The sequence below is a fragment of the Gorilla gorilla genome, chromosome 2 (assembly GCF_029281585.2).
Source record: "Gorilla gorilla gorilla isolate KB3781 chromosome 2, NHGRI_mGorGor1-v2.1_pri, whole genome shotgun sequence".
NCBI lineage: Eukaryota > Metazoa > Chordata > Mammalia > Primates > Hominidae > Gorilla > Gorilla gorilla.
The window spans coordinates 182702646-182715725 of record NC_086017.1 but is presented as its reverse complement, the minus strand read 5'-3'; the positions used below and the strand labels follow the sequence as shown (position 1 = coordinate 182715725).

The window sequence follows — 13080 nt, the reverse complement described above, 5'->3', positions numbered from 1 at the left end:
ACTCAAATGTCTGTAATCAAAAGTAGTTTGATTACGTTGTTAACTTGATTTGCTTGGATTATGTTATTAACTTCATTAGGTTTGGTTCATTTACTTTGGTTTATATTACATTTCTGAGTTTTTTTTAAATTATTCAGCCTTTATTTTATTTCATTATTATTATACTTTAAATTTTAGGGTACATGTGCACAATGTGCAGGTTAGTTACATATGTATACATGTGCCATGCTGGTGTGCTGCACCCATTAACTCGTCATTTAGCATTAGGTATATCTCCCACGGCTATCCCTCCCCCCTCCCCCCACCCCACAACAGTCCCCAGAGTGTGATGTTCCCCTTCCTGTGTCCGTGTGTTCTCATTGTTCAGTTCCTACCTATGAGTGAGAATATGTGGTGTTTCGTTTTTTGTTCTTGCGATAGTTTGCTGAGAATGATGATTTCCAATTTCATGCATGTCCCTACAAAGGACATGAACTCATCATTTTTTATGGCTGCATAGTATTCCATGGTGTATATGTGCCACATTTTCTTAATCCAGTCTATCATTGTTGGACATTTGGGTTGGTTCCAAGTCTTTGCTATTGTGAATAGTGCCGCAATAAACATACGTGTGCATGTGTCTTTATAGCAGCATGATTTATAGTCCTTTGAGTATATACCCAGTAATGGGATGGCTGGGTCAAATGGTATTTCTAGTTCTAGATCCCTGAGGAATCGCCACACTGACTTCCACAATGGTTGAACTAGTTTACAGTCCCACCAACAGTGTAAAAGTGTTCCTATTTCTCCACATCCTCTCCAGCACCTGTTGTTTCCTGACTTTTTAATGATTGCCATTCTAACTGGTGTGAGATGGTATCTCATTGTGTTTTTGATTTGCATTTCTCTGATGGCCAGTGATGGTGAGCATTTTTTCATGTGTTTTTTGGCTGCATAAATGTCTTCTTTTGAGAAGTGTCTGTTCATGTCCTTTGTCCACTTTTTGATGGGTTTTTTTTTCTTGTAAATTTGTTTGAATTCATTTTAGATTCTGGATATTAGCCCTTTGTCAGGTGAGTAGGTTGCGAAAATTTTCTCCCATTCTATAGGTTGCCTGTTCACTCTGATGGTAGTTTCTTTTGCTGTGCAGAAGCTCTTTAGTTTAATTAGATCCCATTTGTCAATTTTGGCTTTTGTTGCTATTGCTTTTGGTGTTTTAGACATGAAGTCCTTGCCCATGCCTATGTCCTGAATGGTAATGCCTAGGTTTTCTTCTAGGGTTTTTATGGTTTTAGGTCTAACGTTTAAGTCTTTAATCCATCTTGAATTAATTTTTGTATAAGGTGTAAAGAAGGGATCCAGTTTCAGCTTTCTACATATGGCTAGCCAGTTTTCCCAGCACCATTTATTAAATAGGGAATCCTTTCCCCATTGCTTGTTTTTCTCAGGTTTGTCAAAGATCAGATAGTTGTAGATATGCGGCATTATTTCTGAGGGCTCTGTTCTGTTCCATTGATCTATATCTCTGTTTTGGTACCAGTACCATGCTGTTTTGGTATAGTTTGAAGTCAAGTAGCATGATGCCTCCAGCTTTGTTCTTTTGGCTTAGGATTGACTTGGTGATGCGGGCTCTTTTTTGGTTCCATATGAACTTTAAAGTAGTTTTTTCCAATTCTGTGAAGAAAGTCATTGGTAGCTTGATGGGGATGGCATTGAATCTATAAATTACCTTGTGCAGTATGGCCATTTTCATGATATTGATTCTTCCTACCCATGAGCATGGAATATTCTTCCATTTCTTTGTATCTTCTTTTATTTCATTGAGCAGTGGTTTGTAGTTCTCCTTGAAGAGGTCCTTCACGTCCCTTGTAAGTTGGATTCCTAGGTATTTTATTCTCTTTGAAGCAATTGTGAATGGGAGTTCACTCATGATTTGGGTTTCTGTTTGTCTGTTATTGGTGTATAAGAATGCTTGTGATTTTTGCACATTGATTTTGTATCCTGAGACTTTGCTGAAGTTGCTTATCAGCTTAAGGAGATTTTGGGCTGAGACAATGGGGTTTTCTAGATATATAATCATGTCATCTGCAAACAGGGACAATTTGACTTCCTCTTTTCCTAATTGAATACCCTTTATTTCCTTCTCCTGCCTAATTGCCCTGGCCAGAACTTCCAACACTATGTTGAATAGGAGTGGTGAGAGAGGGCATCCCTGTCTTGTGCCAGTTTTCAAAGGGAATGCTTCCAGTTTTTGCCCATTCAGTATGATATTGGCTGTGGGTTTGTCATAGATAGCTGTTTTTATTTTGAGATATGTCCCATCAATACCTAATTTATTGAGAGTTTTTAGCATGAAGAGTTGTTGAATTTTGTCAAAGGCCTTTTCTGCATCTATTGAGATAATCATGTGGTTTTTGTCTTTGGTTCTGTTTATATGCTGGATTACATTTATTGATTTGCGTATATTGAACCAGCCTTGCATCCCAGGGATGAAGTCCACTTGATCGTGGTGGATAAGCTTTTTGATGTGCTGCTGGATTCGGTTTGCCAGTATTTTATTGAGGATTTTTGCATCAATGTTCATCAAGGATATTGTTCTAAAATTCTCTTTTTTGGTTGTGTCTCTGCCTGGCTTTGGTATCAGGATGATGCTGGCCTCATAAAATGAGTTAGGGAGGATTCCCTCTTTTTCTATTGATTGGAATAGTTTCAGAAGGAATGGTACCAGTTCCTCCTTGTACCTCTGGTAGAATTCGGCTGTGAATCCATCTGGTCCTGGACTCTTTTTGGTTGGTAAACTATTGATTATTGCCACAATTTCAGAGCCTCTTATTGGTCTATTCAGAGATTCAACTTCTTCCTGGTTTAGTCTTCGAAGGGTGTATGTGTCGAGGAATTTATCCATTTCTTCTAGATTTTCTAGTTTATTTGCGTAGAGGTGTTTGTAGTATTCTCTGATGGTAGTTTGTATTTCTGTGGGATCAGTGGTGATATCCCCTTTATCATTTTTTATTGTGTCTATTTGATTCTTCTCTCTTTTCTTCTTTATTAGTCTTGCTAGCGGTCTATCAATTTTGTTGATCCTTTCAAAAAACCAGCTCCTGGATTCATTAATTTTTTGAAGGGTTTTTTGTGTCTCTATTTCCTTCAGTTCTGCTCTGATTTTAGTTATTTCTTGCCTTCTGCTAGCTTTTGAATGTGTTTGCTCTTGCTTTTCTAGTTCTTTTAATTGTGATGTTAGGGTATCAATTTTGGATCTTTCCTGCTTTCTCTTGTGGGCATTTAGTGCTATAAATTTCCCTCTACACACTGCTTTGAATGCGTCCCAGAGACTCTGGTATGTTGTGTCTTTGTTCTCGTTGGTTTCAAAGAACATTTTTATTTCTGCCTTCATTTCGTTATGTACCCAGTAGTCATTCAGGAGCAGGTTGTTCAGTTTCCATGTAGTTGAGCAGTTTTGAGTGAGTTTCTTAATCCTGAGTTCTACTTTGATTGCACTATGGTCTGAGAGATAGTTTGTTATAATTTCTGATCTTTTACATTTGCTGAGGAGAGCTTTACTTCCAACTATGTGGTCAATTTTGGAATAGGTGTGGTGTGATGCTGAAAAAAATGTATATTCTGTTGATTTGGGGTGGAGAGTTCTGTAGATGTCTATTAGGTCCGCTTGGTGCAGAGCTGAGTTCAATTCCTGGGTATCCTTGTTAACTTTCCGTCTCGTTGATCTGTCTAATGTTGACAGGGGGTGTTAAAGTCTCCCATTATTATTGTGTGGGAGTCTAAGTCTCTTTGCAGGTCACTCAGGACTTGCTTTATGAATCTGGGTGCTCCTGTATTGGGTGCATATATATTTAGGATAGTTAGCTCTTCTTGTTGAATTGATCCCTTTACCATTATGTAATGGCCTTCTTTGTCTCTTTTGATCTTTGTTGGTTTACAGTCTGTTTTATCAGAGACTAGGATTGCAACCCCTGCCTTTTTTTGTTTTCCATTTGCTTGGTAGATCTTCCTCCATCCTTTTATTTTGAGCCTATGTGTGTCTCTGCACGTGAGATGGGTTTCCTGAATACAGCACACTGATGGGTCTTGACTCTTTATCCAATTTGCCAGTCTGTGTCTTTTAATTGGAGCATTTAGTCCATTTACATTTAAAGTTAATATTGTTATGTGTGAATTTGATCCTGTCATTATGATGTTAGCTGGTTATTTTGCTCGTTAGTTGATGTAGTTACTTCCTAGCCTCAGTGGTCTTTATAATTTGGCATTGGCATGATTTTGCAGTGGCTGGTACCAGTTGTTCCTATCCATGTTTAGTGCTTCCTTCAGGAGCTCTTTTAGGGCAGGCCTGGTGGTGACAAAATCTCTCAGCATTTGCTTGTCTGTAAAGTATTTTATTTCTCCTTCACTTATGAAGCTTAGTTTGGCTGGATATGAAATTCTGGGTTGAAAATTCTTTTCTTTAAGAATGTTGAATATTGGCCCCCACTCTCTTCTGGCTTGTAGAGTTTCTGCCGAGAGATCCACTGTTAGTCTGATGGGCTTCCCTTTGTGGGTAACCCAACCTTTCTCTCTGGCTGACTTTAACATTTTTTCCTCCATTTCAATTTTGCTGAATCTGACAATTATGTGCCTTGGAGTTGCTCTTCTCGAGGAGTATCTTTGTGGCGTTCTCTGTATTTCCTGAATCTGAATGTTGGCCTGCCTTGCTAGATTGGGGAAGTTCTCCTGGATAATATCCTGCAGAGTGTTTTCCAACTTGGTTCCATTCTCCCCGTCACTTTCAGGTACACTAATCAGACGTAGATTTGGTCTTTTCACATAGTCCCATATTTCTTGGAGGCTTTGTTTGTTTCTTTTTATTCTTTTTTCTCTAAACTTCCCTTCTTGCTTCATTTCATTCATTTCGTCTTCCATCACTGATACCCTTTCTTCCAGTTGATCGCATCAGCTCCTGAGGCTTCTGCATTCTTCACGTAGTTCTCGAGCCTTGGCTTTCAGCTCCATCAGCTCCTTTAAGCACTTCTCTGTATTGGTTATTCCAGTTATACATTCGTCTGAATTTTTTTCAAAGTTTTCAACTTCTTTGCCTTTGGTTTGAGTTTCCTCGCTGTAGCTCGGAGTAGTTTGATCGTCTGAAGTCTTCTTCTCTCAACTCGTCAAAGTCATTCTCCATCCAGCTTTGTTCCGTTGCTGGTGAGGAGCTGCGTTCCTTTGGAGGAGGAGAGGCGCTCTGCTTTTTAGAGTTTCCAGTTTTTCTGCTCTGTTTTTTCCCCATCTTTGTGGTTTTATCTACTTTTGGTCTTTGATGATGGTGATGTACAGATGGGTTTTTGGTGTGGATGTCCTTTCTGTTTGTTAGTTTTCCTTCTAACAGACAAGACTCTCAGCTGCAGGTCTGTTGGAGTTTGCTAGAGGTCCACTCCAGACCCTGTTTGCCTGGGTACCAGCAGCGGTGGCTGCAGAACAGTGGATTTTTGTGAACCGCGAATGCTGCTGTCTGAACGTTTCTCTGGAAGTTTTGTCTCAGAGGAGTACCCGGCCGTGTGAGGTGTCAGTCTGCACCTACTGGGGGGTGCCTCCCAGTTAGCTGCTCAGGGATCAGGGGTCAGGGACCCATTTGAGGCAGTCTGCCCGTTCTCAGATCTCCAGCTGCGTGCTGGGAGAACCACTGCTCTCTTCAAAGCTATCAGACAGGGACATTTAAGTCTGCAGAGGTGACTGCTGTCTTTTTGTTTGTCTGTGCCCTGCCCCCAGAGGTGGGGCCTACAGAGGCAGGCAGACCTCCTTGAGCTGTGGTGGGCTCCACCCAGTTCGACCTTCCTGGCTGCTTTGTTTACCTAAGCAAGCCTGGGCAATGGCAGGCGCCCCTCCCCCCGCCTCACTGCCACCTTGCAGTTTGATCTCAGACTGCTGTGCTAGCAATCAGCGAGACTCCGTGGGCGTGGGAGCCTCCGAGCCATGTGCGGGATATAATCTCCGGGTGCGCTGTTTTTTAAGCCCATCGGAAAAGCGCAGTATTAGGGTGGGAGTGACCCAATTTTCCAGGTGCTGTCTGTCACCTCTTTCTTTGACTAGGAAGGGGAACTCTCAGGGTTTTTTTTTTTTTTTAATCTCTCTTGATTATTTTTTTGAATGCATGAACTATGCTTCCAATAGCCAGAACTATACAAAAAGCATATTTAAATAAATGCCATTCCTCTATACTTTCAGTTTCTACCCCAACCATCTTTTTCACCCTGTACTTATCCATCCCCTATTGGTAACCAATTTCATCAGTTTCTAGGTTAATCTTGTTGTCTTTCTTCTTGGAAAAATGCTCAGATAGTTGTGTATTTTCTTATTTCTCCTGATCTCTTTCACAAAAAAATATACTGCATATTCTCTTGTTCACCTTGCCTTTTCCATTTAACAGAATATCCTGGAAATCACTCCCTATTAATTCACAGAGTTCTTCATTTCTCATAACACTGCATAGTCTTCCATATGTGGATTTGCGTGTATTCAATCACTGTGTTATGAATGGGCAATTAGATTGTCTTCAACAACCATTATATGCTTCTAACAGAACTATATACAATGGGTAACTGTGTATATATTAATATATATACATATATTCTTATTGGTTGAAGGTATATATTTAGCATAAATTTCTAGAGTGGGATTGCTGAGTCAGGAGGTAAACACATAGGTAGCTTTGTTGGATATTGCTAAATGACCCTTCAAAAAATTTGTACGAATTTGCATTTTCATCACCAATATATGAGAGAGTCTGTCTTCAGCCCATTCTCACTAACAGAATATGTTGTTGTACTTTTTATTATTTGCCAATCTTATAGATAACAAACGGTTTCTCAACGTCATTTTTATTTGCATTTCTATAATTATGAGTCAAGATGGATATCTTTTCAAATGTATCTTTTGTGTGTGTGAATTGTCTATTCATGTGTTTTGCCCATTTTTCTATTAAGATTTTGATTTTCTTTTCCCTTCAATTATTTAGAGTTCTTTATATGTTAGGATTATCACCTCTTTATCTGTGACATGTACTGCAAATACTTTCTCCCAGTTTGTCTTCTGCCTTTTGTTTTTTGCTTGTCGTGTTTTGTGTCATGCAAACGTGTTGTTATTTTTTTAATCTAACCAATTTACAAATCTTTTTTTTTTTTTGTGCCTCTGGATACTTACAAAATCTTTCTTACATTTGAAGTATAGAGGAATTCACCCTTGCTTTCTTCTAACACTTGTCTGGTTTCATTTGCTTACATTTTTATCTCTGATCCATTTGGAGTTTATTCTTGTTTAAAAAAATTTGGAGTTTTATCTTTTTCAGGTGGCTATGGAACTGTACTAGCACCTTTTTATTGAAAAAGCCTTGTCCTTATCATTTGAGCTGTTTCCTTTATCATATACAAATTTTCCTTATGTATTTGCATCTCTTTTTGGACTTTCTATCCCATTCACTGGCGTATCTGTCTATTTATCTGCTAGATCTGCACTGTTTTAATTATACAGACTTTATAGTATGTATTAATATCTGATAGGGCTGGCCGGGCGCGGTGGCTCATGCCTGTAATCCCAGCACTTTGGGAGGCCGAGGTGGGCAGATCACGAGGTCAGGAGGTCGAGACCATCCTGGCTAACATGGAGAAACCCTGTCTCTACTAAAAATGCAAAAAAAAAAAAAAATTAGCAAGGCGTGGTGGTGGGCGCCTGTAGTCCCAGCTACTTGGGAGGCTGAAGCAGGAGAATGGTGTGAACCCGGGAGGTGGAGCTTGCAGTGAGCCGAGATCACGCCACTGCACTCCAGCCTGGGTGACAGAGCGAGACTCCGTCTCAAAAAAAAAAAAAAAAAATCTGATAGGGCTAATGACTCATAGGTTTTCTCTTCCATTTTTCTCAATTTATTCTTGCATGTTTATTTTTCCATACAAACTACAGGTTATCTAACTCCATGAGAACTTGTTGGTATTTTTACCATTACATTACCTTATATTACATTACATTAATGCGATCTCATGTAATGTAATGAGATCACATTAAATTTATAAATTAACCTGGGAAGAGTTGACATCTTTCTAATGGTGAATTGTTCTATCCCAGAACAAGAGCAATCTTTCCATTTGTTCAAGTCTACTCTTGTGTCTTGATAGTTTTTTAACTTTTTCTTTATAAAAGTTTTGCACGTGAACCATTGTTTATCTCTTTTATTTTCTTTGTTGTCATTCTAAATGAGGCTTTGTCTGTGATTATATTCTCTAAGTGGTTATTGTTTTGTGTATATAAAGGCTATTGATTTCTATATGTTAATTTATATCCTGTTATTATATTTAATATTTTTATTATTTGATATAATTTTATTACTGATTCTTCAGGTATGTTTTCACAGTATCTGCAAGTGAAGATGACTTTACTTTTTATATGATTTCTCTTACACAACTATATTGGCTGATACTTCCAAGGCAATATTAAATAGTATTGAAAATATTATACCCACATATGCATATAAATATATAATACATATATTATATATATTTTCAGCATGTTAAGAAAGTATTCATCATTTCCTACTTTCTTCATTGCTTTTATCAGGAGTGGATCCTGAATTGTGTCGAAAGCTTTCCAGCATCTGTTAAAATAATTGTATTATTTTTCTCCCTACATTGATCAATATAATGTCTAATAATGGATTTCCTCATATGAGCAGACTTGCATCCTGGAATGCATCTCACTTGGTCATGGTGTATTATTTTCTTAGTGTATACTAATCTTAAATAATTATCAAAGCTCTATGGCAGTGTCATTCAGAAACAATATCCCCTCGGGGACTTACTGAATTGATTTCCGCTGAATCAGAATTCTGTGAAGAGTCACAGGAATCTGCTTTTAACAAATTCCATAGAGGTGGTCTTTGTGCATGCCGAGAACCACTGGTCTACTATATTGTTCAATGTGAATTTTAATGGAAATTACTGTAAAAAAATATTTACTTTAGCAAAGGTCCTGCTCCATGATTCCTTTGAAAAGCTGCTTTGTATCTTAAACTTATAAATTCTAGATCATGATCCAGCTGTAGGAGAGTAGATGATACAGAGAAATTAAAAGGTAAAATATTTTTTAGTTTCAGCTGATACCTGAATATTCATTTATCCACTCATACATTTATTTAGCTTTTTTTTAGCACTGTGAAAGGATGAGAAACAAAAATGTGTAAGACCTAGTTCCTGTGCAACAGTAGAATAAATTGAGGATTATATAAATGTTTGTAAGATACTAGGCATTATTTAGAAGTGTTTTCCAGGAATTTTATAGGTCTGAGGGGCTTAAAAAAGGAAATGGATCAGAAAAGACTTAAAAAAGGAGGTGATTCTTCAGATGAAGTGTCTTTCCAATATAACATTAACAAATGGGGGAATAAATTGCAAAAACCTCATTTACATGAAACGTTTTAGAAATGCATCTCTTACACATGGTGCACTAGTATACCAACATTTCAACTCTCATCAAACACAGCTATACAACATCACTCATATATATATGAGGGGAGAGCTATCTCTAAATGGAGGCATCTCTATACATAACCTATGAATGAATTTCTTTCCAAGATACCCAAACTTAATAGAAACACTGAATAACATCAGTAGCAAAATAGAAACCATCAGTAATAAATGGAAACCAGTAAATGGGAGATGAACTGCCACCCTTCTATTAGTATGCTTCAAATTCTCTTAAAGACAAAAAAAAATGTATGCTCTCTTTCTATGAGAATTTGTGATAGTTTGGTTCCACTCCATTTATTCTTGGTATCAGACTTGCTTATCCAAGACAACTGCTGTGTGGGAGAAAGACCATAAAAATCCTGTGACTAACACTCACAACAGGGGTCATGATTATGACTTGGCTTAGTATGGAATGTATTTCTTCTTATCGTGTGAATGGCCCCCATGTGATGAGAGGGATGGCAATATTTTGAAGTACAAACCTGGTGCTGCTTGCTCTGAAGAAAATTCTAAGTCTAATTTAGTAAGGATTCTTCTGTTTCCTAATTTTAATGATCTAAAGGGAGGAGTGGTTTTTCATTGCCAACATTTTTATTTACCCAAAGTCTGCAGAATTTAACTGATGCTTCGCGCTGAATGTGCTACAAATGATGTAGCATCAGGTGGTTTCGCACACGCCTTGCATCTGATTCAAACTGCAGCAAGTGTCAAGCAGGATAGAAGCAAATGTCACACTGAAGTCTTGGTTAATCTATTCCAGCTCAGCTTTAACCATCACTCTTCAGTAGTTAACTCATCAAATCATTAAAATAAAATGTTCATATATGAATAGCTTTTTGGATTGCCTTAGCAAAGGGAAGACAGAAAACACTTCAATTAAAAATATATATATATATATAGAGAGAGAGAGAGAGAGAGAGAAAGCCATTCAGACTGACAATATGAAATTCAGATATCAAAAATAAATCCTGGATGAATTCTGAAATAGAAAACATATACATATAATATACAATCTATTCTGAACAGTCTAAGTAGTATGTTTTGAGAAACAATAAGATTTAATGTACATTTATTGAGCTTGGTCATATTAATTTTAATAATTTCTTTTTAAATTTGCAGTTGGTAATCAGTGGATAAATTACATATCATTCTGTGGTCTTAGAACACATGCAGAGCTCGAAGGAAACCTAGTCACTGAGCTTATCTATGTCCACAGCAAGTTGTTAATTGCTGATGATAACACTGTTATTATTGGTAAGTACAGTATATGGTCTATAATTGTATTCCTTGCCAGTTGACTTACCCCATGCAAAAATGTTTGCTGCTATTCCTCCTAAGCATCCTTTGCATTTGAAACAGACAGTAACACCATAACTAAAACATTTCTGAAGCCATCCTCTTCTCTTACATCCTTTCTAACCCAGTTGTTGAAATTGTTATAGGTACAGAATAGGCGTATATATTCATGGGGTACATACGATGTTTTGATACAGTCATACAATGTATAACAATCACATCAGGGCAATTGCAGTACCTATCACTTCAAGCATTTATCATCTCTTTGTGAACTAAACTATTTTTATCTGTGAAGAATCAGAGGTACAGAGCAATTAAATGGACTTCGTGAAAATTGCAGAATCCAGAGGCAGCTGTTTAACCCAGCAGTCCAATAATGTGCCAGATTTCACTAATTCTTTATTACTCCCTTTTTTTTTTAATTTTTAAAACTATTTTTGAGATGGGGGTCTCACTGTGTTTCCCAGGCTGGTCTCAAATGATTCTTCTACCTCAGTCTCCCGTGTGCTGGGATTACAGGCCCAAGCCACCACACCCAGCTATCCCCTAATTTTTATTTACAATCCAAGTGCCCAGATTTCAGGGATTGGTGGAGGATAAATGGGGAGGGAAAGTGTGTCATAAGTGAGTACCTTGTGGTAATTCGTGTGTGTTTATACCACATCCACCTAACCATTACCACAGATCTGAAGTTGTACAAAAGTCGAAATCAGAAGGATGGTAAAATATTGCTGCCTCTATGCATACCACTATTTTTCCTAACATGCATGTTTTCCATGTCATTAATTAGGATGTAGAGCAGTCCAACTTTGTTGACGTGTGTGGGTGAAGTGGGAATTGTGTACTAATGATAGGATGTAGCCCTGCACTAAGGTCTGCAGTCTTTTCTTGTCAAGGATACACAGGAGATTTTTCCAAAGGCCTCTTCCCACTGACAAATTCAGGAGAGTTACTCTCCTAAATAACTTGTACATTCTACCCAAATTAGATTAGCTTGACAAGAGAGGTAGATGTTCAGCTTCATTCTTTTATATACATAGAAAGCTTCATTCTTCCATCATTGAATTATTTCGACTTCTAATATTAATATTATATGAAATGAGTATTGGAAGTCCAGGATGATAGAATATAAATAATCAACCAGGTAAATGAGGTAACCAGTGTGGGTCATGTTATTTAGAGAGATGATGTGTCCTACTAATGGGAATTCTGCTCATCTGTTTCAAATGAAATGTAGTTTATCAGCTATAACAAGATACTTTCCTATTATTCGAGAAACTAAATGTCATGGAGTGTTTTGAAAATTTTGGACAATAAATATGCTTTCTATTCTCCACCGAGAAAAGAAAACATATCTCATATCTGAGAGGAATAAGACTGTCTTATCTGGAACATGATTTGAATAGAAAAGAAACATAGTTCTGAAGCCAGAAACTGTGTAAACCACAGTGTGGTGAGATACATACACACACCACACACACACACACGCACACACACTTTTAATATTTGTATAGCACATTAAAATAATGTTCCTTTATCTCCTCGTCTATAGCCAGAAACTGTAAACCACAGTATGGTGAGATACACACACACACACACGCACATACACAATTTTAATATTTGTATAGCACATTTAAAAACTATCGTTCTTTTATCTCCTGGCCTATAGGGATAAAAGCTCTTTAGGAGTTTATTTATTCCCCCATTTGCCCTAATACACAAGATTTCATTTATTTCTCCTGAGCTACTCTGACTTGCTCTTCAAAAGCAAATCTCAGAATACTTTGGAATTAAATTTGACAATGACAGTAAGAAATAAAAACTATTGATGTTTGCTGAAATGGAAAAATAAACAAAGCCACATATTTCTTCACCAAGATTTCAGAAGCCTTGAAGTAAAAACTGACAGATGTAAATATTTTTTTGAAAGGTCATTTTGACTTTCAGCCTCGTTTACTTTACATGAAGTATAAATACAAATTAGTTTTCGGTAACAGAGCTAACAGTTAAATAAATGTGTTGAGGTTTTTAATTGACTTATTTTCTGGAAAAGTCTCTAAACACTCAAAGACTCCAATTTATTTTGTTTAGCAATACTTGATCAATTTTGCACACAATTCTTACACATTCTCTTGAAACTGAGGATATGGCCCTGGGAGTCTGAAGAGGTCTTACTTGCTAGTCCGTGGAGGCTGGATTCCTTTTTTCCTTCCCCAAGTGCCTTAGAGAATCGATTTCTCCCAAGGAAAAAATCCAGAGTTTCTTTTGTTCTTTTTATCTCGGTGAAAACTCAAGAATAAGCAGGTTT

The 13080-nt window shown here is 37.4% G+C and overlaps 1 protein-coding gene across 3 annotated transcripts in view; it reads left to right on the top strand.

Moving 5' to 3' along the window:
* Positions 1–13080, top strand: part of PLD1 (phospholipase D1) — a 209754-nt gene that overhangs the window by 179514 nt on the left and 17160 nt on the right. For all 3 annotated transcript variants that reach the window (XM_063704354.1, XM_055381467.2, XM_055381468.2), the window contains one exon: positions 10596–10730. In XM_063704354.1, coding sequence (XP_063560424.1) covers positions 10596–10730 — 135 coding nt within the window. The remainder of the gene's footprint in view (positions 1–10595; positions 10731–13080) is intronic.